The following is a 27,326-nucleotide window of genomic DNA, read 5'->3' on the forward strand; positions in this document are numbered from 1 at the left end:
CGAGCAAGTTTATACAGATAAGTTCCTGAAGCAGGGGAAATAGGCAGCAGCAAATTCGTGGAAAAAGTGACCGTGAGGATCTAAAAACAATGCATTGCTTATTGGTATCTGCTGTTCAAAGTTTTATTCTGTTTGTGTGCTGTGTCTAAAGGTAAATGTTCATTAATGATGCATATTATCTCCAACAAAATAAGTATCTGTGAAACTAAACTGCCCTTCTTGGTTTGTACACAAGATTTTACGAATTCTAAAGTTCATAAGTTGGCAGGTATGATGTTGCCATATAGCAGTGGTAACAATGGGAAAGTTAAAAAGAAGGAAAGAAAAGCCTTTCACTATAGTTCCATTAAACATTTTATGCAAGCAAAATGGCTTACACTGTGTTTAACCTATTCACTGATACAATATCATCAGAAAATTGGTTGGGAGTGTAAACACACTTACGCTTTTCTTTTACGTATGCATTATCCCCACATCAATATAGAACACATTACCTAAAAATTATGGTCTAAATGTGTATGCCATGAAACTGTGTGCTTCATCATCCTACAAGAAATGCTGTGATAACATTAGCTGTGTGCAACTGAGTCATCGCACATTTGGTTTGAAAGCTTGGCGATTATCATGAGCAACTACTATGTCTTTGATGAATGTGCGCCCACACTGCACAAAACTAATTCTCTAATTTAAAAAGCAGAACCTGCGCAGTTTGCAGTGAGGTTAGAATTGAGTGCACTTAGTTAAAACCGGGTGTCTACCAACCGGGGAAAATTAGAAAAACGGGGATTCTCAGGTATCTTGAATAGTCTGGAAATACTCAAAGGAAACCCAGGGAATTTGTGCTTCTATCAGGGAAAATTAGCTGTAATTTTATTAAGTGGAACATAAGTCGTGGCAATGCTGGCTCGAGTAACAGAGAGGGATCGTAAGGAATCGTCTTTGACCCCGTGTCGTCGGCTGGAGGAGTTGCCAGTGTACAGTCAACGACCGACTTTTCGGACACCCGATAATTCGTACCGCTTCGCAGCACCACCACGTGCCCCACAGAATCATTGTATAAGGACTTGTGAAATTTCGGACGCATTTATTCCGTACTTTTTGCGGCGACCGCAGGTCCGAAACGGCATTAATCAAAGCCACCACCGCCGCTACCTCGCCGCCTCGAACCGGCGCTCTCGCACGCAGATCCGCTGACAGCAGTAGCCACTACCGCGGCAAACGTTAGGCCTATAGCTGCTTCGACATTCGCTATTAAGCTTCTTGCCGTTCGGCGCTGTTTTTTTTTTCATAAAAATAATTCGCCGCTATCGGCAGTGGCACCGACTCCGTCTTTGTGGTCCTCGCTATTGACTTCGGAGTTCGGAAAGCGCGACGCGTTGCATAATGCCGGTTCCAGAAAGTCGGCTTCGCCTCAGTACAGCAATGTTGCGCGGCGAAGCATAACAAGCGTGGGAAAGGGCAATTGTCACGGAATGCAGTATGTATTCCTTAATTATTCTCGCGTCCACCCGCCATCTCCCGTTACAGTACGAGCACCGATATGCCCAATATGTGTACTGGCAGGCCTTTTGGGATGTGCCTGTGGTGGTTTGAGCCCTTAAGGGCAGTAAAAATACATGCATTAATTTTTTTTTTTCTAATTGCCCGATTTCTCGGACGTGTTCGTGGCCCCTAGGGAGCCCGAAAAATCGGACGTTGACTACAACTGACCAAGAGGTTGCCTCAAATGGTCCGTGGGGCAAACGCGCAATGGAAGGATGAGACCAGAAAGGACCTACGTATTGAGGAATGAACAGGAAAGGAATCGTGCTGTTGTTTTTTCAAAGGAGTTTGAGCTCAAAAAACAAAGTGTTGACTGATGCCGAGATGCATGTGTCCCTCATCCAAAATAAACTCTTTAAAGCAGTGAAGCGCAACGCTGAGGCGTTGTGCGCGGGCTGAGAGTATTTCAGGACAGTTCAGGCTGACTTACCAGTTGTTGGGAGAGAATCTCACTTGTGGCAAAGTTCGGGCCTCATACCAACGAGCTTGCTCTCAATTGATAGAAATAGCTCATATCCCCTTCAGTCACGGCGTCCACATTTGTGGACACGACCTATTCTTGGCACTTCTGTACAGTGGTAGCAAGGAATAGAGCACAAACATTAAGCTTAGGGTAAATTGAACATTCTCATAATTTAAATTACTTCCATTTTACTTCTGAGTGATATGTATCATTACAGAGTACTGCTTTGGTGAAGGCACTGCCGTGATTTACGTGACGTTTGACGTGGGGCATGTCGGTAGCAACCTCGAAATATATATATTTTTTTTTCTTTCTTGAAATGCTTGAGGCCAATGATTAACTTGTGCATGTAATTTAAATGGGGATTTAATCCTTTTTATGATGAAACGTAGCATGACTGACTTTACAATATTCAAGCATTTAGTTACTCTGTAAATATGATGACTCATCATAAAATGCTCAGTCATTCTGCCACCTTGATTTGCTTTCAATGGAGTCTCAAGCATCATATGTAGACAGTCAATCATAATTTGTGACTGAAGGGGATATTTGAAAATACTTGTTTCTGTATACAGCTCCTTTTTATTTGTATTTGAGAATGTTCAACTCAATTTGCAATGAGTTTTACCATTTTTTTTTTCAAAGAGATATTATTCACTGTGAATTTTACTAACCTCTCCTTTCTGTATCGTTTTGAATAAAATAAAAGCTACCCCTTACTATTCAAACTAGATTAAGTCGGGCTTTTTTTTTTTTAGCATGCTTACTAGAGAGCGACAGCATCGGGTGACATGGTGTCAGCCCGTTTTGACATAAAACTCACTCAGGGAATTTTGCAAAGGCACTCGGGGAAAACCTGTAAAACTTTGGGAATATGGAAATGACACCTTGGTAGACACCCTGTTAAAAGCATGATGTCTCCCATCCGACAGCCCTCTCGAACCAGAACGTGTTAAAAACGTATTATACAGTGCTATCACCAGGTCTCTGCACTGAAGATTTTCAGCCATCCATGCACAGTGTTTTCCTGTTAGCAAATCTAACGGGCTTCCTCTTCGTAACAATATTTTTTGTTGGCTATGCCTTTCTGACGCAATCTTAGCACTGTGCTAGTTAACTTTGCATAATTTGGAAACATTATGCAGTAATAGGTTGAGTACCTTTTTATATTCAAAGTGCACTTTGAGGTTACATCAGTGCTTAGTCTGTTTACTCTGTGTATGATTTTCATATTTCTTCAAATCTAAGCACCATCCACGCCACCCTGCCCTCTTTCTTTTCTCTTTCTTTTTTCCTCATGCCCGCCGTAATGCAAGTGAGGGAGCAGCACTAATTCTGAGGCACATAATAAGTACAGTGTTCAAGATTAGACCTTTGTAGGCATCCATTTGCAGAACTGTGGAGGAAGCAGGTACACAAGGATCCCACATGTGGCTACTATAGACCAGGAAGCAGGTCTCCCTGATGTCGTGAAAAGTCTATAGACTTGGAGTTAATGGTGAACACAAGAAAAAAAAGCTGCAACAGACACGTACTGCTTTGCAGAATTTCAACCCAAGCTCCAGCAAAACAGAGTTTGAGACTGAGGCTGCAGGCACCTTGCGCCCTTTTTATCATCACCTTGAAGTGTTTTCCTGGCAGAGAGGTGCTTCCAGTCCTTGTGAAGCGTTTTTACAACACCTGTAACACCCTTCTCTATGCCTCCATAAGCTGTGCCAAGCTACAGTTGCTGCAATAATAACATTGACTGCTTACATTCAATGCTCTCAATTTAATACTTCTGAACTTAGATGTTTTCAATGGTTAATTCTAAGTGCAGGGGAACTCCTGCACATTTCTCCTGCACATGCGGGCAAAGTTTCAGGTAGTAGTGTGGAGTCGTTTGTGTACAGAAACAATATAAAATTTAGTTTGCTGTTTGGAAGAGCATTTCTCTGGCAGCTCTCAAAATTTCCTATGACACCTCCAAGACACCTTCAATCTTGAAATTTTAGCCAGCATGTTTCCAACAATGCTCATATAATTTCTACAAAGTCTCATTTCAGTATATCTGGTAATTTGCAAACAGCAAATATTTTTGCCAGCCAACAGGAATCAAGAAGAACCACAACAGCACAAGTTTGATAAGTTCTTATGGCACCTCCAAAGAACCACATATTTGTAACTACTCCAGCATGTTTACTCCCAAAACACACTTTATTCCTGCAAAGTTTCATATTGATATGCCCAGTGGTTCTGAAAGGACATTCTGTTGAATGCCCCATGGAGCTTCAAAGTGCAATTAACAGAACTTTGGCAATTTCACACAACACACATAATTACCATACACTCAACATCAACTGCAAGTTTCATAGCTGTATTGCCAATAGATTTATGAATAACTTCTAGAAATTTTAAGCAGACATTCTTCACTGCATCTAGTAGCTTTGCTATTTAAGTACTCATCCCCACAATAAGTACTGTTCACTACTACCACATGACTTGGTATAGTCGCTCCCTTTTGCCGGTGCTTGATATATGGTTAATGGTGCTGTTTGATCTGCTAATCTATTTGCTATTGGCATTTCTGATATAGCATTGGTTCAAGCAATGAAACCCCATGTTTGACAGTAAGGACAGGCTTACATTTATAAGCATTTTTGTTTTCATTTCTTACATCTAAATATAATGGAAAAAGGAGTGGTTAGATTTAACTCTTTCCTTACTACTAGAAAAGGGCTCATTTTCAGTGCATTTACATTTTAGCGTTTTACTTCAAGACATATTAGTCGCAGCCATGATACATAAAATTATAGCTTGGTCACTGGTGTATTGAATGGCTGTAAAGCAGTAATAATTGCTCGGACAGTTTTGGAGAATTTGCACATGAAACTCTGAAAGCACATGAAGCGTATAAAGGAACGTGAAAAAATGTAATCTGCTATTTTTGCTATAAGTACTGAGAGTAAAAAAATCTCAAATATACTAAATATGCACCTGGCTACTAGTTCCCAACTTTTGTAAGCCAGGCCTTGCACAAAAAAATCATTACAGAGGTTTATTGGCTTCAATACTAGCCATTGTGATGCCCATGCTATGTGGCAAAGGAGTAGCTTCACAAGATGTAAATGCACAGGGAGCATTTTTTACTCTATTACAGCAGGCACCTGGTTCGTTTTTTTTGCTGCGTTCTTATGCACTCAAAGCAATGGTTTTCAGGTCAGGGAGCATGCAGAAGCCTCCTCATACTTCATTATTGTGCTGATCAGCTTTTCTGTGCAAGCAGGCTGGTCTAGTGCGCTTTCAACTGGCACTGGAGCCTCCACGTGCTTTGTTCAGTTCCTGTACAGTAGTTCACAGTAAATGTAGAGTGTTACACAATACCCTAGAGTAATGAAAAAGGGGACTTGCACAAGCAGTGTTCAAAATGTAAGAGATTAGACTGCTATTCAAGCTTTTGTTGAAGGTCAGTTTGAAATCTACTGCGTGCTCTTGTGTGTATAAAAACTCCTCACAATGGACAGAATGGCTCGTAATAATTCATACATACGCTGCCGAAATGCCGATGGATAAAAACAACCTATGAGGAGAACAATAAAATTGCACTTCATGTTAGTCTAAGACACTTGTCAAAATATGATACACTCGTGAGGGTCTACCATTGTTTGAGACATCATTAAAGAAGCCTAGACATCGGATTGGAAAATTAGACAGCATGAAACAGAAGCTTGTGTGTCTTCACTGATGCTTTCATTTAGAATTTAGGTGGCCGAGTTGAACAAAGCACGAATTTACATCGTTTGGTTGCGGAAGTGCTAGAAGCACTGGAGGCTAGTTTTGGCGATACTTCCAATTGAAGATTTGTTTTGCCAGACTGCCCAATCTGCTAAAAATTGTTAAATTTGAACAATAGTTAAAGATCAGTCATCATTTGAGACTGTGCATGGCATTGCTAGTAGAACAGTTTTAACGGAAATGTTTAACATGTAGAAAATCTGTCAATCAAAGTGATTGATTTCTATAGGCCCGGTAAAGAATTAGTTAAGGAAACATGATATGCGAACCTTAAAGTACATTGTTTTTGTTAAGGTTTCATACCTGTTGTTGGCATAAATGAATGCCTGCTTGGGTCTTTTTTCTCTTTTGGAAGATTCCCCTCAGCGCTGTAAATACTTGCACCTGGTCTACCTGGTCCTGAGCACAGTGGGGATACTCATGGTGCTACTGTCGCGCGGCCACTATACTGTCGATGTGGTGATTGGCTACTACGTCACAAGTAGGGTGTTCTGGATTTACCACACCCTTGCAAACAACATGGCTCTCAAGGTAAGCACGTGCCCGAAAAGTAGTTCAAGATCAGTAGTGAAATCTCATTACTACGAACCGCAGATTAACAATTTTTCAGATTAGCAAAAATTTCAGAAATCCCCAGCCAGAAGCCTCTTGTTTTAGTGTAAAAATATTTGAGTACTCAAATTCCAAAACACTGAATATTTCAAAATAGCAGCCAAAGTTTTATGCTTTCCCTGTATTAGAAGCACCTCAACATAAAGAATTTGTATCCTGAAATATTGTGCATATTTGTGACCTGCAAAACTGAAAAATTGGCCGCACAACCATCAGCAGCAAATATTCCTGTTTGCACCCATAACCATTGCCCACAGTAATGGCAGCAAACAGAAATAGAAATTACACAAGTCAGCACCATTGGCATGGTACTGCCGATCAGCAAATCAATGAGATTGATCAGCAAGTAATCAAGTAACGAAAGAAAAGCGATAATATTCATGGCTGCTTCGAGGTTTCGGTAACATTTGATGACAATGCGCAGTGGCGTATCATGTGCATATCTCAGACATGCGAGCTCTGCACGTTCTCACTACGCACTTTACTAACAGCCACCTGTGTTATCAGTGAGCTTAGACATAGTGGGCATGACATCTCAAGACATATTCTCTACATTCTAGAGAAACACACTGCTGCATGGTTCATTTGTAATAGTCAGTGTGATTGCCATCACCCTGCAGCATTGCCTTTCATCCTAACATGCACAGAAGCATGACCCATAATCTCACTGTTGGTGCGGTGCACAGACATACCGGGCACACGCTTGCCTAATGTTAAAAGATCCAAGGTCTGTATGCGGTGTGTGCACACTAGGCAGAGATGACACATAAACACCTATTTTCACTCCTACCCTGTGGAATCCTTGTCATAAGCATAAACGCATTTGTGGATATAGTTCTTTCAAATGTAGGCTCTTGTTGCATTTAGTTTTTAATGCCAATTTGCATGATTTTAATTCAACAATATTTCAAAACCACAAATGATTTTCAGTGGTCCCATGAGATTCGTGATATCAAGATTTCATTGTATTGGAGACATCCACATATAGTTGTTTGAAATAGAGTTACAGTGCTTTTGACCAGAAATTACTATCTTGTTTTGCTATTTGGTGTAATTTGCTGTTTTCCAACTCTATTGGGTTTACAGAATTGCTTTCATGTATCACGAAACTTCCTAAGAGCATTATGTTGTTGGCCAGTATTCAGGCAGCAACCCGCGACCGTGCTTGATGTGATAATTAGACAATCACTGTGACAATTGCCAGTGGCGCTTAGGTACGCAGCTGAACATTAACAGTGTGTGCAGTTAGGCTAGTTGATACAGCTTATTAAACAGTGCTCTCTTCTGTGCTTCTTTTTATGTGTCCTATGTCGCACTGTTAGAAACCTGCTGTTTAACTTGGCAGAAGTTTTGAGAATACTAGCCCTGGTTTGTAATTTTTGTTGTTAGGGAACCGAGTGGCAGGATGTTCTTGTTGACGCTTATATGTATGGCCTTATCAGCAAACTATCATCTCTGGATTTGCTACTGTGATATATCCAGCAAAGGGCCTCTAACCGTAAAGTTAACCAAATTATGGATGAAGTCCCTCTTCACAATATTTACCACCTAGACACAAGATGGTTACAACAATTAATGCTATAAAACCTCAAATTTGCACCTTAAGACCTTTATTCTCACACACTTTTCTCTTTTAGACTTGAACATTTCTTTGGTACCTAGCTCTAAAGGGAGGTTTGGAGATTTTGCGAGCCATTTCAATTAAATTTTTAGGATAACTGTAGGGGTTTTTTTTTTTTCTATTTGATTGATGCAATTGCCTATTTCATGACCCCATTTTCCTACACCTGCAGGTTGCGTCTCAGAATAACTACCTGTCGCGGTCATGGTGGTTCTCGCTATTCACCTACTTTGAGAAGAATGTGGGCGGCGTAGTGCCACGCCAATATGAGTGGCCTCTGCCGTGGCCCCGGAGGTGGCTGCCACGAACTCGGATATCCTAGCACCGCACACAGGGTGAGCATTGTGCAGCAGCAAGTACAAGGAAGCATGCAGGTTGTGAAAGGTCTAGCTCACAGCTCCATGCATGTGGCCTGAAAACATCTGGCAAAGGCTTATGCCTGTGCTCACTTTAAATGATCAAGGATGATCTGCCCACAACTGACTGCATGCAACTTGGAGACAATTATTCGTTAGCTGGTCCACGGCTCTGCTTGCTACAAAAAATGCACCAATGCTATTGTCACTGCACCATGACACGCAATATACAAATGGAAAACAGGATTGTAATTTTTAATCCAAAATTGTGGGTTGGCTAGCGATTTTTGTGGTATTTTTCTTATTGGAGCACAAACCCTAGGTATCTGCAACCGCATAAAAGGGAGCATTTCCATTCATAGTGGCTGTTGCTGTGAGCAGAGTGTCTAACCAAAAAGTTTTTGGATTCAGTTCAGGTTCAGGCTTCTGCTTACCGTATTTACATTATTGTAAGTCGACCACTTTTTTAAAATTTGAAAATCTAAGGTGGGTAGGTCGACTTACAATCGAAACCAAAACATGGCACTGCCAAAAAAGCGAGACCAATGGGAGCTACAACGTAGTCACAATTTTATGTTTGCTTTCTGGCCCTACCCATAGCTTTTTTCCATCCCGCATGTTTGTTTGCTTTCCGGAAGGGTTTTTCAACATTTTTTTTTTAGTTTTACAGTGCACGCAACATTCATGGGTGGGGGGGGGGGGGTCGATAGTTGATGGAAGCGCCGCTGTTCCATTCGTGGCGGCACCCACAGAACGGCGGTGCTTGCACGGAGTATCGGTAGTTCATGGAAGAACAGACACCGTTTGACTGCCGGCTATGTGCTACTTCTATGCTTCCTCAGTCATCATGAGTGCTCCTGGTACAGTGTCTAGTTCACTATACTCCAGGCCCACTAATCATTCAGCACTCGTTCACAGCAGCATTCAACAGGGCTGCCATCCTTTACGCCAAAGAAACAAATTGCTGCGCAGCGGGCCGCAAGTTCTATGTTTCTGAACGGGTGGTGCGAGAGTGGCGACTGCAGCGAAGTGAAATTTTCACCTTTGACGGCAAGTGAGGAATTTCCCATGTGCCGAAGCCTGGACGCCTTCCGGAGTTGTAGGCTAAGCTTGTGGCATACGTCGCTGAAATGTGTGATCGGTCCCTGCCAATGAAGTGCGACATGGTCATTAAACAAGCTCGGATCTTCGCCTTTTAAGGACCTGCTCCGCCATGAGTACGAGTGGCTGGCAGCAGAAAACAGCGAAATTACGCCAACCGGATCTGTCAAAAGAGCCTCCCTGACGGCTGTGTGTGGTTAGGTGCATATGGCGTGGGCTGCTGTTCCACAAGATGTCGTGGTGTGGTCGTTTGCCAAATGTGAAATTTCGCTGGACGACGACACGTTGCGACCGTAACGACGATGGCAGCACTAGTGAAGACGAGTAGTCCAGTGACCATGTCAGCTACTAATAAATTTGCTTTATCGAATGCACCCTCGGGTATGCTCTCCTTTTCCTTTTTTTTCCTGTCACGCGATATGGGGAGGTCGACTTACATTCGAGTAGACTTACAATCGTGTAAATGTGGTATTTTCCAGTTAGTTCAAGTTTAGCTCCGGAGCAAAAATAGAATGGTTCGAACTAGTTTAAACCAGTTCATATGGTTTGTATTGGTTCAGAAGTAAGGAGAATGAAAAGTACTAGCAAACCTTTTTCAGCCTCGCCTGCCTGTTTAATTGAGTGAAGCATAGTTTATTTCTACACTTACATGGCGTGGACCAATGTATCTCTGGTACAGTCAAACCTCGTTAAACCATAGTTCGCCGGAGCTCGAAAAAAGTCTGTACTAAACGGTAGTACTGCTTAACGAAAATAGCGTGAGATCGCCCACTTACCTGTCAAAAATGGAACTCGGAGAAAGTGCGATGAAAGGGGAAAAAACATGCAGTATTTATTCACTTCGCGCAACAAAAGTGTTATTTTTGTTCGATGCTGCGGCGGCCTAGCAGTGACGACAGCGGCCTCAAATTTACTGAAGCTGCGAGCCAGCTTTTCAGCCAGCCCCCTCTTCTCGGCAAACACTCGCATGGCAGATTCCTCACTGGCGTTGCATATTCTCCGTGCATGGGCTCAGTAGCATTGCAGAAGTCCCGGAGTGCCTTTTTCATTGCGGGGTGCTGTTCTCGTCGTGACGATTGCATTCATGAGGTTGACGTAATGCGCAGTTTCTGCCACTGTCTTTCCATGTCGTCCTCATCACTGTCGCAAGGCGACACTTTGGCAACAACAGAGCCAACGATGGCGAAAAGTTGAACCTCGTAGCCGACATCATCTCGCAGTCACAGCAGCTCTGCCGAGCAACTTCTTTGCATTCCAAATGCCGCACACTGTCGTCAACAGCAGATCTGTGTCGCATGCCAACGCCAACTTCTTCGTGTCACATTCGATAGCACGAATGATTTCTAATTTTTCTTCTATGCTGAGCACCCGGCGTCTTTTTTATCCGAGCTTTGGCATGACGCGAGTCCTTGCTTACACAACACCGCAACGCTCTCTGGCACAGCGCCAAAATGATGTTGATGTTGATATGGCTTCACGTGCAAACGCCGTTGTTCTGATCTCTGAGGCTTGTTGTTCTGCCGGGCCGCCCGATGGAGATGACGCAGCGCTGTGTTTGCGCGACGAAAAGTGGAAACACTGCGTGTCAACTGATACATAAGCAATAAGCTGGTACTGTTTATGCGTATACAAAATACATTATGTTCAATGGCCGCTGATTCGGGGATTTGACTTTACTACTTTTAAAACAAAACTACTGTTTAAGCAGGTACGGTTTAACAAGGTTTTACTGTTTCTTTAATATTATGCAAGAAATTATATACACTGTTACCCGAGGCATGCAGATGTAATGCATTATCAAGGGCTCGGTGAAAATTCATTTGGTCAGGCATGGCTTGGAGTGAATCATGGTCACTGACCAAGTCTGAAGAAAAATTGACGTTTCTGCACCACAAATGGGCTTGTTGTTCACTGAGTAGGACAAGCTAAAGTTGTTACTTTTGTATGCAACACATGACATAATGAGTATGCTTAAAGAGATGGCTTATTCCCTGCTGTCCAGTTCATCGTAGCTGTTGTTGACTGAATAATCAGTGATTCCAGCAGCTGCCAGGATGATACATTTTCTTTTGCTATGATAGTGGCATTGTCCCGGTCAATTTTACGAGTATTCTTCTGGGCATGCTTGGCAATGGCATTTTTCATATTACTATTATTCTTAACATCAAGTTTGTGGTCCTTGAGTTGTCTTGATAACTTTCTTGTTTCACCTTTCTGGCTCCTTTCTGGAGTGAGGTGGAGTGTAACACGAATCGTAGACTGTTAGGCTAGTTGGTGCATCATGTAGTGTCGTTGAGTGGAAATACGTCCAAAGAGCGTCTGTCCACTCCGTTTCTTCCCCCCCCCCCCCGTATTTGCGCTCAACAACACTACTTGATGCAACACGAATGTTTGCGAAGGGTTCAGCTGACGGCCGCCACATTCCACGATCAATTATATTAGGGCCATGCAGCACTGCACACCCATAAAACAGCTGCCAAGGTTGTCTTTCTCCTAGTTTAGCTATGTTATTTTGCAAAGTTACATCGATCTACACCGACGACCTGGTATCACTTCATGTACATGTACCAAGTAGGACAAACACCACATACAAAATCTTGGAATTCTAAATAAAAATATTTATTTCTTAAACCTTTCAGATGCCACTTTATCCCGTTCATTGAAAACTTACTTTCACCTCATTTCTTGCATCTTCAGAATCATAGAGTGTACAGCTGCAGTAAAGATGAAGAATATTCATTTGTTTAGTGAGCTTTGTCAAGTTTATAGAATGTTTACTCCATGCGAAAACTCATACCAGGAACATCAAACATAAGAACAACAGCTAGTTCCGTGTTTTGAAAATCTTGAAAAGCATTTATGCAGCCACTTTAAAAGTATGCTTGATGCATGGCATTGCAAAAAACAATTAAAGAAGTGACCCTGCCACATACAACATACTGACACCAAATAAACACACCTAACCAGAGTACCTTCTCACTCATTTTGCTAAAACATTTTTTACATGTTATTCAAAATTGCAGCATAATTTCAATCATAAGTTTTTCAAGATGTATGCAACATATCTTAAATGTCATTACAGTAAAACCTTGTTAAACTGTACCCGCTTAAACAGTAGTTTTGTTTTAAAAGCAGTAGAGTCAAATCCCCGACTCAGCGGCCATTGAACATAATGTGTTTTGTATCCGCATAAACTGTAGCAGCTTATTGCGTACATATCGGTTAACACATAGTATTTCCACTTTTCGTCGCGCAATCAAGGCAGTGTGTCTCCCCATCTCAATAAACTCCAGGCAAGGGACTGGCGCCGCCTGCAAACTAACACATACCCACACTTGTCTCGTCTACACGCAATCTACCCAGACAGTTATACGTCCCGAACATGTCCCTGGTGTAGCAACCACACAGCGACACTCGCGCACATAACACATGAATGCACTGACCGTCCGGGCGACGCAATTTCGCCACGAGTCACAACACACACACTCACTACGTGGTCTTGGGAGGCGAGACTCTCCGAACTGGACCTGGGAAGCCAACTGGCGACCCTCGACCAGGCCCGGCGAGCCGCGATCGCCAGTGGAGCCCTGTCAGAGGGAACCACCCAGGAATAAACCGCGCAACGGTTTCTGCAATAATAAAGTTTCTCCTCCTCCTCCTCCTCCTCTCCCCATCGGGCGGCCCAGCAGAACAGCAAGCCTCAGAGATCAGAACAACGACCTCCAAGTGCCCTGTGCGTTTGCACGTGAAGCCACATGAACATCAACATCATTTCGGCATCGTGCAAGCAAGGACTCGCGTCATGCTGAAGCTCGGATAAAAAAGACGCCGGGTGCTCAGCATAGAAGAAAAATTAGACATCATTCCTGCTATCGAACGTGACACGAAGCCGGCACTGCCACGCAACACGGATCTACTGGTGACTACGGTGTGCAGCATTTGGAATGTGAAGAACTTGCTCGGCAGCGCTGCTGTGACCGCCAAAATACGTCGGCTACGAGGTTCAACTTTGCGCCATCGTTGCCTCTGTTGCCTAAATGTCGCCTAACGACAATGATGAGGACGACATGGAAAGTGACAGCACTCAAAATAAAAAAGGTGCCCCGCGACTCCTGCAGTGCTACGGCACCAGTGCATGGAGAATATGCAATGCCAACGAGTAGTCTGCCATGCAAGTGTTTGCCGAGGAGAGGGGGCTGGCTGAAAAGCTGGTTCGCTGCTGCATCGAAAGAAAATAACACTTTTGTTGAGCGAAGTGAATGAATACTGCATGTTTTTCCCCTTTCATCGTACTCTCTCAGAGTTCCATTTTTGACAGGTAAGTGTCATGCTATTTCGGTTAAGCAGTACTACCATTTAGTACATACTTTTTCCGAGCTCTGGCCAATTACGGTTTAACGAGGTTTCACTTTACTTTGATTAGTGCTTCTGCTGTTGATGTGTACACAATTGTGCATACAGCGTCTGAAAGGGTGAATCTTATCTATACTTATCCGGTCTGTAGATTCAACGTGCAGCTTTCCTTTCTTCTGTCACTGTCATTGTCGTCATATTGAAGCAGTGTCATATCACACGTGACACCAAGTAGAACCAAAAGAATGTCAGGAGTTTGAACGCTATGGATTTCTCATGCATGGTTGGAGTACAACTGCAGCCCAGCCAACCATGGGCAGTAATAAAACAACAGGAAGTTGAACAGGATTGTTCCGGTCTCTTTACTTCAGCAAGGTGTGCGAGCACACATAACATGCTGGCATTGTTCATCATATAAAGGCAGCCTTGGTTGCACAAGAATTAACAACATAGTGAGTGTCAGAATTGAGTTAAGATTATTTGAAGGTATTTAAAGGGTCCCTGAAACGGTTTGGACAAATTTTGTAGATGCATAGGGTACAGCTAAAGTTAGTCATCCGCACCACAGTTGTGTGAAGCGTCTCGTATTATGAGAACTACGAACAATTACAAGTTACCCTCCTCCACAGTTATGCATTTTGTCCTCAACTCGTTCAATGAGTGATCAGGGCTAAGCGCCACCTTCACTGGCTCTGCGTCATGATGGCACGCCATGTCGTCGACTTCCGGTTCTCTAGGAGCGAGTGCGCGAAGCCTCTCCAAACTCTCCGCCAGCTGCTTGGCAGTCGACCCCAAGCGAGAGCCATCAAAGCGGCGTGCGTTGCGAGCATTTCATCGCAGCGCCGAACGTGTCTGGTATTCCGATAACCACAGGCGAGCTGGGCGTTTTGACGGATGGCTGGAGGCATAAACTCAAGCTGATGAAGGAACTTTAGCGTAGACGTACGTGAGCGTCCTTATCGGTCTGTACGGTCCAGCCACCTGTTGGCGCAGAGCTTAACCAGCCAAACAAAGCGCTAATATTGCTCTAACCAAGTGTAAAACATTTTAAACATTTACAAAAACAATGTGTTAACGGTTAAACTCCTGCAAAACATTTACACCAGCAGCAAGAATACATTTCGTTACTGCTACTGTGTGTGGTTGAGCTCTGCGCCACCAGGTGGCTGCACCGTGCAGACCATTGACATTTGCACTTCTGCTCATCATGTGAAACGGCACGGTCAGACGGCCAGGCCCTGTCCCCTTGCACTTGCGTTTACCCTGACACCCGACTTGCGAAACGCTATTGCGGTAGTAATCCTCTCGTGCAAAGTGACAGCCGCAAATGCACAAATTCTGGCGCCGATCGGATAGCGGCAGTCCGATGTGCTGCAGCCAGTCTGCTCGTCTGCAGCCTTGCAGAGGGACACGGTGTCGCAGCTTGACATAATGCCAGTCGCTATGTTTGCAGCCCACAGCACAACAAAGTCGAATCATGGTGCTCGTAAATAGACTGAGACCGACTCTGACCACTTAGTTCTCGTGAAAATGGAGCACGTTGTAACACAAGCAGATGACACTTGTTGTGTGCCGGAAATGCTTCTGTAGTGAGAAATTGTTCTTGTGCATCCTCTTCCTGTTACTTTCTTTTTATAGAAACAAATTAACTAACATTCCAACTGTTATGAACAACATTTGTTCACCATAAAGTTGGGAAAGTTATTGATGACGCGCCCTGGGCAGCCAATCGGATAGCTCACTCTACTAACGTCATTGGGGCAAATGACGTTAAATGGGTGGGGGCGGCTTAAAATTCAGCCAAGCCGAGCAGAGATGTACATATTTAAAAGCTTATAATAAATTACACACTTTACGTGGAGCACCTAAATGCGAAAATTATTGATCATAAGGACCTACTCTCACGACTCTGTACGTTTGTACAAAATCGTCAAAATCGTTTCAGGGTCCCTTTAAGTCTTGCCGGTTGCATGGAAATTGTTTGCCAACTATAAGACTGCTTTGAGCCTTTGTGAAATGTTCCCCCTCTGACGTCCCCTAACAGAAGCTCCACGGGGCCTTTTGAACCATTTGTCGAACCAGTTCGGGACGGTTCTTGTAAGTTTGGGTTCAGTTCCAAAATGGGAGAAAAATAATGGTTCAGTTTGGTTCTGTTTCACCTGAAAATGCCAGTTCAGTCCCAGTTCGGTTCAACACCCTGGTTGTGAGAGCTAGGTGTGGCTCAAGGATGCTGCAGTGAAAATGTCAAAATCCCCACTTTCACCAATTCTTGCTATTGATAGAACAGTGATAGTTGCCAGGAGGTTTAGTTGGCCAGCACTTTTTTTTTTTTGTAAGGGCTGCAGCCCTATACTAGGCCATTGGTTGAAAGATACACTTTGAGGAGCTGGTGATTCAGCCTGTAAAAAAAAATGTTTAAAAATTGTGGGGCAATTGCTGTCGACAGTGTACGAGCCACCAAATACAGCAAAATCAGAAAAGGTGCCGGTAAAATGTGTGGCTTCAAAGCACACTGTACTCCCTTTACAGGTCTGCACAGGTTACTAGGGACGTGCTGGGTTGAGTGTGGCCGAGATCATTGCTGAGCATGATGGAGAGTAGGTAGCAGTTTTAATGCAAAGCATTCTTTGCGAACTTCAGACGTTTTGAATCTATCTATCTGTCTATCTGTCTATCTGTCTATCTGTCTATCTGTCTATCTATCTATCTATCTATCTATCTATCTATCTATCTATCTATCTATCTATATCTATCTATCTATCTATCTATCTATCTATCTATCTATCTATCTATCTATCTATCTATCTATCTATCTATCTATCTTTCTATCTATCTATCTATCTATCTATCTATCTATCTATCTATCTATCTATCTATCTATCTATCTATCTATCTATCTATCTATCTATCTATCTATCTATCTATCTATCTATCTATCTATCTATCTATCTATCTATCTATCTATCTATCTATCTATCTATCTATCTATCTATCTATCTATCTATCTATCTATCTATCTATCTATCTATCTATCTATCTATCTATCTATCTATCTATCTATCTATCTATCTATCTATCTATCTATCTATCTATCTATCTATCTATCTATCTATCTATCTATCTATCTATCTATCTATCTATCTATCTATCTATCTATCTATCTATCTATCTATCTATCTATCTATCTATCTATCTATCTATCTATCTATCTATCTATCTATCTATCTATCTATCTATCTATCTATCTATCTATCTATCTATCTATCTATCTATCTATCTATCTATCTATCTATCTATCTATCTATCTATCTATCTATCTATCTATCTATCTATCTATCTATCTATCTATCTATCTATCTATCTATCTATCTATCTATCTATTGATCGATTGATCGATTGATCGATTGATCGAGCCAACCATCCAGCCTGCTACATTGTGATGCCATCGTGGTCGTTTCTTCATCTGGATGTATATTGGTATAAGCATAAGGAGGCATGGCATGCATTCATATATGTTATCAGTGACATGGTGCCATCTCATCTCTATATATAGTAACAGAATGTGAATGAAATGCATGCATGACCTGACATGAATGACATGCATCTAATGGCATGAATGAAAATACATGCAAGCGCATGTCATGGCATGTATTTCATCACATAAATGGTATGAATGATATGATACTCTTGCAATTGTTACTTTAACTTGATATAATATTTACATGACAGAAATGTAATCACATGAGTGACATGCACGTCATAATATGAATGCCATAAATTGCATGGCATGACAGTAATGACAAAACATGCATGAGAATGTTGTTCCATGTCATTCTTGTCATGTCATGTTCGCATGTGCGCCACACATATCCAGATACATGTCCAGTTGAAGAAATGGCCATGCCGCTATCACCTCATGTCATTCATGTGATGCGTGTCATTTCATACATGTCATGAATATCCTGATAGTAACTTGTTAGGAAATGGAACTGACATGAATGATGTTACATACATTTCTTTAACTGGATATATTCTGGATATGCATGTCATGACATTCACGTGAAACATTAATGACATGTCATGTGATGTATGTCATCAAATGGCATGAATGCTATGGTCTGTATGTCAAGCCATGACATGATTCATCAACTGGCATGAATGCCATGGTCTGTATGTCAAGCCATGGCATGATTCCCATTAATGTCATGACATGCATGATAAAAACTAGATAGATTTATGACATCCATTCATGCATGCACAGTGGGACATTACCATAACAAGAACTTATGCCGACCCTGTGGACCAAGTTGTCTACCAACTTGGGCTGATGACTATATGGTATGCTCATGTTTGTGATGCTGTGATACTTATTGCATCGTCATTCCAGCTTCGTAATCCAACTCTCGCTTCTGCTTCTTACATGCCATCTGCGCTCAAGCCAAGTAGCACGCCATAGGAAGATCCCAGCAATAATGGCAGGAGAACATCATCTGTTCAGTTATTGAAAAGCAAGTTTCCCCATGAGCGTTAATTTCCGAGCGCCGAGCAGCAGTGCTCTGCCTCCTCGTTCCTTGCAGAGCTTGTACCGGACTTTCACAACCCTTCTCGTCATTACCAGGCCACTTAATCAAACTTCGAGGCGTGCTCTTTCGTGGTACACATGGTGTCCAAGTACGACAAGTACTTGGACACGTACTGTACTGCATCGAAGTCCACTATGGCAGCGAAACCGTGGCTCGGCCAAGGCGAGCAGCTGCACCACACCACTCATCCCAGTGGCTATAAAGAAGGACACGGTCTTCAGGTTGTGCTAGAGTATCGCCGTCAAGTCACCCATTTGTGTCCTCCAAGTGATACCACGTGCTGCCATCATTGAGCATTTAGTTTCTGTGCTTCTTACCCATATTGCACCTCCATGCTGCTCGCTCACGTCAGTTCAGTCATTCGTAACAATCATGCAGTCATCGTTACCATCATCCTTGTCTTGCTGCTTCGTCACACACACTCGCACTAATTCTAGTTCATTCTACTTGTGCCGCACACACAAATACTGGATTTACACAAACATATGGGTCAACTTGGTGACACATTGCGGAACCCCAAGCAATGATGCATAGCTAGCCAGCTGCCTGCAAAATGTTTCGCATAACATAGATGACCACAGTTTGGGGGATCTGCACAACTTTATTTCTTAAGAGCTTCTTATTCTGCTTTATTGCATCCTATTAAAATATTGTTGTGGAAGATTTCTTCAAAAATAGCGAGTTAAAAGGAGTACTGACACAAACATTTTCTATCCCACTTTTCTTTGCTTGATCAGATAGCTGTTGACCCCATAACTAATTTTGTGCCAGAATTCCTTCAATGCACAAAAAACTTGCTAATCATGCCCTGCTTTAAAGTGACTAAAACATCCCAAACATTTAGTTTGGGATGCACACGTTGAGTGTATTATGTCCACTTTGGCGAGAGCATGTGGAATAATCTGTCGATTACGACACATACTGCCCTCTAAGGTAAAACTAATGTTATATAACAGTCTCTTCCTTTCACATGTTAGCTATTGCAATTTAGTGTGGGGTACGACATCGCAAGCAAACATACGAAGCTTAAAAACATTACAAAAGAAAACTGTCCGACATGTTGTTAACGCACCATTTGATGCACATACATTCGAGATATTTCGTGCTCTTAATGTGCTCCCTATTGAATATTTCTATGATTATAACCTAGTCTTAAAAATTAAAAAATATTTTCGCTGTAACAACGTTTTCACAAACTTGTGCAACTTAGTCAAATCAAGGGAAGCGTTATATGATTTCCGAAAACAGAGCCAGTGGGCGTTACCTTTCACAAGAACAAATTATGGTTTCTGGCGATTGCAGTACCAGGTGCCGAGAATATTAAATGTGATACAGGCTTCCCATACCGAACTAAATGCTATTACGAGAAAGGCACTGAAATTTAATTTAATTAATAATGGTCAAATTTTATAAATAACATTTGCCATTTTTATTTATTTATTTATTTATTTATTTCATTTTATTTTTTAGCATGTTCCAAACCTCGCTTTTCCATTGTTCCGCATTTTTTTTTTGTTCCGCTGAACATTGCCGTTACATTGAGTTGAATTTTTGGTATTTTAAAGCGTTTTTGTTCAGGTGTTCCTTGTCATTTGTACATGATCTTTTTTTGTTTCCTCCACTTTTTTCTGTATACAGATGTATGCCTACATGTACAGATGCAAATATGTATAGATGCTGGGTTGGTGTAGATGCGCATGTGAATATATGTATACAGATGTTATAAATGTTCTGCTGTGAATATGAATATCTGTATAATATGAAATTGTTTTTGCACATATGTAACTGATTTTCTTTGTGAATATTCTGCAACTGTTCGTCAAAGACGGGACAGGAACCTCGTCAAGCTGCGATTGTGCAGCTTTTTGTTCCTGCCCTTGCATTTTCTTTTTCTGTGCAAAGGAAAATGCGAAATAAAGTTTGAAAGTTTGAAAGACTGTTTCAAAATGCATGCCAAATGGAGCAAGGTTTTTTGGCGTACTGTTTGTTTGCAACTTATCTCTGTACATCATGAAAATCGGAGGTAGTGGTTTCAAACTGCTGACACAAGTGCCAGTCAGCCTGGTCCAGTGGTTGCAGGCCACACAGTGACCATGGCTCACTGAGAGCTGGACATACACCATATTAATTATTATTTGCTCTTCCGCACTACACTTCGCATTCCACACAATATTAATAAGCTTAGTCCCCTGCTGCTGTTGTTGTTTTCCTTCGAACTCGTGGTTTATACACACTATGGGGGCTGTCGCTTATAAAGATAGTGTGCTCACACGAGGGCCCCAGCACTACTTACGTACTGTGCGTGTGCAGTGTGGAGCACTTAACAACAATGTTGAAGTCCTTTTTTTTGCTGCTACTATCGGCCATACTGAAGCTCTCAATTGCTGGTGCACAAAATGGAGGCGAAGCTTTCTTTGCACACACACACACACGTCTCTGTCTCTCCGACACTGGCGGCATGAGAAGCTCTCCAAGGTTCGTCTCGAATGAGTCAAGGATGGTCAGGTTCATGAAATGTAATGCAATGCAATGCAGTGCTTCTATGCTGCACCTTGAGAAAAATGGCAGGACGGTATGTGACAGCTTTGACAACCGCGCACGAGAGTGAGCCCTCCTTATTGCATTGTATGGTCATGAAGTGCTGACCCTGAAATTGCAGCTCTCAGCGCCTGCTGCACATCTAAAACCGCCCAATAGCGTGCCAGTGCAAGAAAGTGTGCCAGTAGTATCATAAGCACTTCTAATCAGTGGCATCAATAGACAACCAAATGTGGTACGTTTGTGCATTTTCGGAAGTGTGTGAATTAAGAGGGAGGGACATGGGGTTGTCGCAGTTATAGCGAGACAGGACTGAGTTTGCCGTTTCTCGAGGTAGTGGTTGGCGACAATTGCCGTGCATACCTAATAATAGTAATATCGCCATTCTTTCAACCTAAGCACTCTGGCTGTGGGTAGCATGCACGCACACACGCACGCAGACAGATAGGCAGACAGAGCAAGGCCAGTGGTAGGATTAGAACCTTGGCCCCTTAGCAAAGCAGCCCCATGCTCTAACCATCAGGCCACAATCGCACACATAATCCTATCATGCCGATGCGAACTGCTCTTTGAGATGATCACTGCATGTTATGATTTCCACACTATGGCACATACACTGGGCAATTGGCCAAGAACCAGATGGTGTTTAAAATAAGTAGAAATGAAGAAATACAGGGTGATATAAGATTTGTCACATTGCATAGCATGGGTGCGTGAGAGCACATGCATGTGTGCCGGTTTCCTTTACGTCAAAGCCACAGAAATGAAATGGGCAGATCGATAGCATTTCATTAACCACTTCACATACATTCCGAAATGTTCATTGGATCTGCATAATCTTTTTATTTCTTTTCTTACATTCTCGTTGATCAGTGCCTTTTCTTAAGGTCTTGCTAATGATTTTTAAAGTTCAAGTGTTTTGGCTGCTCAACCATGGTGTGACTTATGCCATACGGTGCACTTCACATGTGCAGGTTAGGACAAGCAGCAGGGCATATGAATCTACCATGGTGTGAAGGACAGCTGGGGACAATGCTCAAGATCCCCCAGGGAGGCATATGTGTGCGCGTCGAATCTCCTAATGGCCAGCCATCTCCTTCACGCTCCGTGTGCAGTGCTGCTCGTGTGTCGTCAGCAGAAGACCGAAGAAGTGTACTGCTTTCTCTTGTGCGTGCCTCTCTTCTGATCTGCTACTTTTACAGACAGTCAGATGCAACCAAGGAAACAATAAGCTAATCCAAGTGTGTTGTCAACGACCAGTGTTCTTTTTTCTCCTTGTGTCTATTTGTGTCTGTCAGCTGCTGTGTGGAACGTGTTTATTGCCCTCCCTCCCCCCCATGACGGCTACTTATACTTTGTCGTCTTCTGCAAGTTTCATCTCTGCAAACATCAGTGTGCTTTGCCCTTTCACCATGTTACTGCACTATTTGCCAGTGCAAAAGACTTGCACATTGTCGTTGTTGCTTTTAGTACCTTACTACGCCAACCTTTAAAGGTGTGCCTTTCTTTTTTTCCTTCTTTATTCGTGTACATAGTGCTTTTAAGCTTTTGGGCATCCTTGTTCCTTTTTTTTTTTTTTTCTTCCATAAACATAATGTACAGTTGCCCTTCAGGTAAAGAGAGGCAAAAGGGTGAGACAGCTGGAAAGTTTCAATGAAAATTGAACTTTCAGTAGCATGTCAGGTTTTTGCCAAATTTTGACATATTGGAGCCTCTCTTTCTCCACTGGCGGCTACATATTTTACTATGCTTTGTGCAAAATTTTTCGGCTCGCTATTGCAGCACAAGTGTAACACCAAAGCCCGATTTCAATGCCTTTTCTGCTTTCTCTCTACATGTGTGTCACAATCGCATGCACGTCGTCAGGCAAAAGTGAAATGGTGCCAATATATAACCTCACCACGGCACTGCTGTAGGCCAGGGACAATGTGCTAGGCAAAAACGTGGGCAACCTTTTACTGTCAACAACTCCTATTGCCTACTGGGGAATGAACCATTATGCAGTATTGAAATAAACGTATCTATAGTTGTGCTTTGAATTTAACGCATTGTCAACCCATCTCAATTTATGCAGATTGCGCTTGTGATAATGTGAGGTGATGCTGGTGTGGAACACTATGGTCAGTCTCTCTGCAAAGTATGTGGAATTGTGCAAAACATTTTCGGAAGGAAAAAAAAAGATGCAAGGACTGGTTGGCTGTTTCCGGTTGGCATCTTGCTTTAAGCTGTTTGGGGCAACCACAACCTGTCTGCTTTGGTTTGCCTGTATATACATTTTCTTGTGTCTTCAGGTATGAGCCACGTACGTGTTGGTATTTAAGCCTTATACACAATTTCCTACAGGTTGTGCTTGACTAAAAGATGCCTTAATGTGGTTTCTTCCCTATACTATAAGGATTGGATGTGCCATCTCATTCTTTTCTAACACTCTTTTTCTTGCTTTTTCTCGTCCTGTTTGCCTGTAGATCTGCATGTGTATGTTGTTCTGTTGCCTTAATACAAGCAGTCGGTCAAGGCTGTCTGCAGGTGGCTTTGATGCAACAAGACTAAAGAAAAACAAAGCCAAAGTTTACGGCGTTTTGGTCATAAAGCTGCATAACACAAAAAGAATTGCGCAAACAATATTTGTCTCTGTCTGTGATAACCAGAGCAAACGTTATGCAGGTCCTTGCGATTGCTGTGTGTATAATGAAAAAAAAAAAAAAAGAAGACCGTGCGTGAAAGTTGCAAATAAATATTTTTCGTGCCCGGCACGTAGTTGGCACTGTGTCTTGCAGCAGGCTAGCAGAATTTCCTAAAGGACATAAAAGGGTGCCATGAAACAGGATGGGGCATGAAGTAAAGACAACAGTGATCTTTGTTTACCTGTGGTATTGGTCAACTATGACGCTATATCGTAGTGGAAAGGGCACAATTCTTTCCATATACATTGCACAACTTGTTACAGGAGGTCGCAAATCTAGGTGCACCTTTGAAGTTGTGTGTGCGAGGTTCCTGGCAGTTCTCATTTCAGTGCCAGCATGCACTCATGCTCAAGTACATGAAGACTCTTGTAAATTATTGGAAAATCCACATGTTGATAATACATAACTGCCATTAAAATAATATTACTACCTCTTTGAGAATTTCTAACAGGCAGTGGCGCTCCTGTACAATACATAATTTCTGCGTTATTAGAAGCACAGGAGTCCCCCTCTTCTTGCACCCACTGTCGTATATGCCAAGAAGAAAGTGCAAGGTTTGACAACAATGCCTAATAGGCCTTCACCTTTGCTACCTCATCATTCCCCCTTCCACTCTCAACTCTGATTGCTAGGAGGAAGCACAAATTTGCCAAGCCAACATGCTTTTCTCCCTTTTTACCTCCTGGCATATTACAACCTGACTTAGTGACACTTGTTGAGCCATTTGTGCCTCTACTGACATGATACATACCAACCTGTCCTGTAACTGCTTCCAACAATCTTCCTTGCATTTCTTCTATCCCTGTAGTCAAATTATCTGACAGGGCCAAATTGCTTTTTCATTGAACCTACCTACAAAGCACACTGTTTATGCTTGCACAACACACCTTCCATGTTTCAGATCCACAGAGAGATAAAAACAAAGGAAAGGAGGAGGTTAACTAGAGAACTAGGCACTTGCAAACGTACTCTAACCCCTGTACTCAGGAATGTAACGTAACTTGAAGCCCATGCTTGACTTGATTTAAATGACGCCTGGCATAAATGTACTAAAAACACTCGTTGCATTTCCTTTGGTGCGTTCACAATAAGCGTCACTTAGATCACGTCAAGCATGAGCTTCAAGTTAAGATGCATTTGTGCATAGGGGGCTAAGAAGCTCAACTTATGCCACTTTCTCGCTACACCACTGATGAATTGTAGCATGTTTACAACCTAATCTTGGTCTAATAGCCGCCCATTTTATTTTGCTGCGGCCCCATAAAAAGTGATGTATCCGTCTGGTTTATCAGGAGACCTGACAGAAGTTTCCGTCCATAAAATTTTTCTGGATGGTTTGTAGATACGGGAGAGTTTCTGCCATGGCATTATGTTGCAAAACTTGTTGTTGTGGCATCACTATGGCCTGAAGAATTGATCTCTCTTCATATGACGCTGTACATCCTAACTGTCATTCGAGTACCAGCTGGTTGAATAGGGCCACTGGGATATTCATCTTTGCCGAACCTCGTTTAACAAACTCTTCAGGCAACACAGAAGCTCGATCCAGAACCAGACCTAGGAGCTTACCCGTTATTGTGTCTACAGGGATGTCAACCAGAGAATCATCCTGGGCTTTATTAATAAACCTTTGAATACCATTAGATCATTGTAACTCTAGATGAAGAAGTCGTCCACATCTTCATTCACTCGCTGGCTGCACCAAAATGTGTAATAAGCCCGCACATATCAAATAGGTCAAACAAGTGTTATGTTGCCATTCCTAACTTCTTTACTCTCCTTTTCTATCTCCTCCCTTCCTCCAAGGTTCTCTAGCTTTGTCTTTTCGTCACACTTCATATCTCCTGTAGGCCACCCTGTACTGTGGAAGAACTATGAAAGAGAAAAGTAAGCAAGGGGAAAGAAAGACTTAATAATGGAGAACTCTGTGTAGGCGCTGTCACACCGTCTGTGAAGGTGCTACATAGTCCTAAACAATGTCAGTGTCCCACTGAGATGTAAAAGGCCCCACAGTGCACAGTCACAATTTATCACTATCCGGTGTCTCTTGGAAAATGCAGCAGCACCTTTATAGCGGCTAGTGCTGATGTTCATGTAGGCCAGTGTCCAAGAATTTTGTTTCCCGCTGGTGGGCACTTGTCTAGCATGGCTGAGCGTGCTGCTCTTTGCTGGTGGAAGCAAAGACACTTGCACCTGCAAAAGTCAGACAAGAAACCTTTGCTACATCATCTTGGCCCTAGTCACTAGGGCCCTCTTGGAAACCAGTCATCATTATAGTAGTCTTCACAATCCATGCACAGGTAATCGTAAATGTCTGTCACTTCCAGACTCCACACAAGCATACTCGCTCACTTGTCTGTATCTCGGCAAATCCACTACACTTGGAAACATGAAATCTTATGTGCCCTTTCATGAGATGTGGGCACTTTGTATAGGAATTTTTTTTATAGAGAATGTGGTCATCCATCCAAAAGTAGCATGAAGCTACAAGGAGATGTTTGCATGAAACTTACTCCACCCTACAGATTTCGGCAGAACTTATTTGCTTATACAATTTCGACCAGTTGGAACTAGGCAACGTATTTTCGTAGAGGACACTGAAGGAGCGTAAACTCATGCCAGCACTCTACTAGTGCTTTCATTCATTTGTCCCTGCAGCTGATGTCCACTAATCTGCTGTAACTCAGCATTGAATGTGCAATGTTGCAAGAGCAATGTATGCTTCAATAGGGTAGTTATACTTGGCTGCAGCAGAGTGGAATGCTACTTTTTGTGTTGGGATAAGCTTTGTTTACAAAAGTACCCGATTCCTTCTACAGCCAGGAGCCTTGTCACATAGTTAAATGGCATGCTTACGGTAAGCATAGCTTCAGCACAGTTTACATGGTCCATGCGTCACTGGCGCTCGGGTACCCAGTATCTGTTCATGACAGCTGTTGCGAGAGCACTGCCCAATTGCAAATCGGCGTTCAGGCGCCCAGCAGCCGCTAGTAATAGCTGTCGCCAGAGCACTTGTAAATAGCAGACGGCAGATTGGTAAATAAAGTTTAATGAATACAGGCACAGGTCAATTGACAATGGAAGTGAGCATGCAGCAACAAGTGTATGTGCTTGAAGGTCACAGCCATCAATGTCTGTTGTCGTCGTGTAAGCGTGCTGTCTCGAAACTATGGCACACCAAATCCACAGCAGTGGTGTGCTTGCAGCAACCCCTAACACCGGCTCCGTAGGAACACCTTGCCGTTCTAATGCTTGGCCCCCGTGTTGTGCAACTGCGGATGCTATTCATTGTGTTACCTCGGGAGACTTCAGGGAAACAACAGTCGACGGGCGTGCTTTAGGCTTCCTAAGAGATCATCCCGATTAAGAACAGTGGCAAAAACCAGATGCCTGCTTTTCGACATGCTGCCTTCGCAGGATATGCTTCGGATTTGTCTCCAACATGTCGTTCATATGCATACACTCTTCACTCGCGCAAAGTCCAGCTTTGGATGTGCTGTTTGAAACCCCTCAATTCCTGCTCCAGTGTCGCAGATTATGCCATGAAATATTCCACCGTGGACACCATCGCCCCTTCAAATTGTGCCACATATCATTGTAATCAGTACAAAAGATAAAATGCATCGAACAGTGGCCCATCAAAATGCTTTGGAATATTACAAAGAGTGCTCAACCATGAGTGACTGTGGTATTTCGGGA

At 42.6% G+C, this 27,326-nt stretch overlaps 1 protein-coding gene across 6 annotated transcripts in view; it reads left to right on the top strand.

Annotated features, from left to right (window-relative positions):
• Positions 1-23,696, top strand: part of LOC142575565 (phosphatidylcholine:ceramide cholinephosphotransferase 2-like) — a 276,015-nt gene extending 252,319 nt beyond the window's left edge. For all 6 annotated transcript variants that reach the window (XM_075685027.1, XM_075685050.1, XM_075685059.1 and 3 more), the window contains 3 exons: positions 6,135-6,310; positions 8,185-8,347; positions 21,918-23,696. In XM_075685027.1, the coding sequence (XP_075541142.1) occupies positions 6,135-6,310; positions 8,185-8,334 (326 nt within the window). In that variant the 3' untranslated portion in view covers positions 8,335-8,347; positions 21,918-23,696. The remainder of the gene's footprint in view (positions 1-6,134; positions 6,311-8,184; positions 8,348-21,917) is intronic.
• The last annotated feature ends 3,630 nt before the right edge of the window (positions 23,697-27,326 follow it).

The sequence above is a fragment of the Dermacentor variabilis genome, chromosome 1 (assembly GCF_050947875.1).
Source record: "Dermacentor variabilis isolate Ectoservices chromosome 1, ASM5094787v1, whole genome shotgun sequence".
Classification (NCBI taxonomy): Eukaryota; Metazoa; Arthropoda; class Arachnida; order Ixodida; family Ixodidae; genus Dermacentor; species Dermacentor variabilis.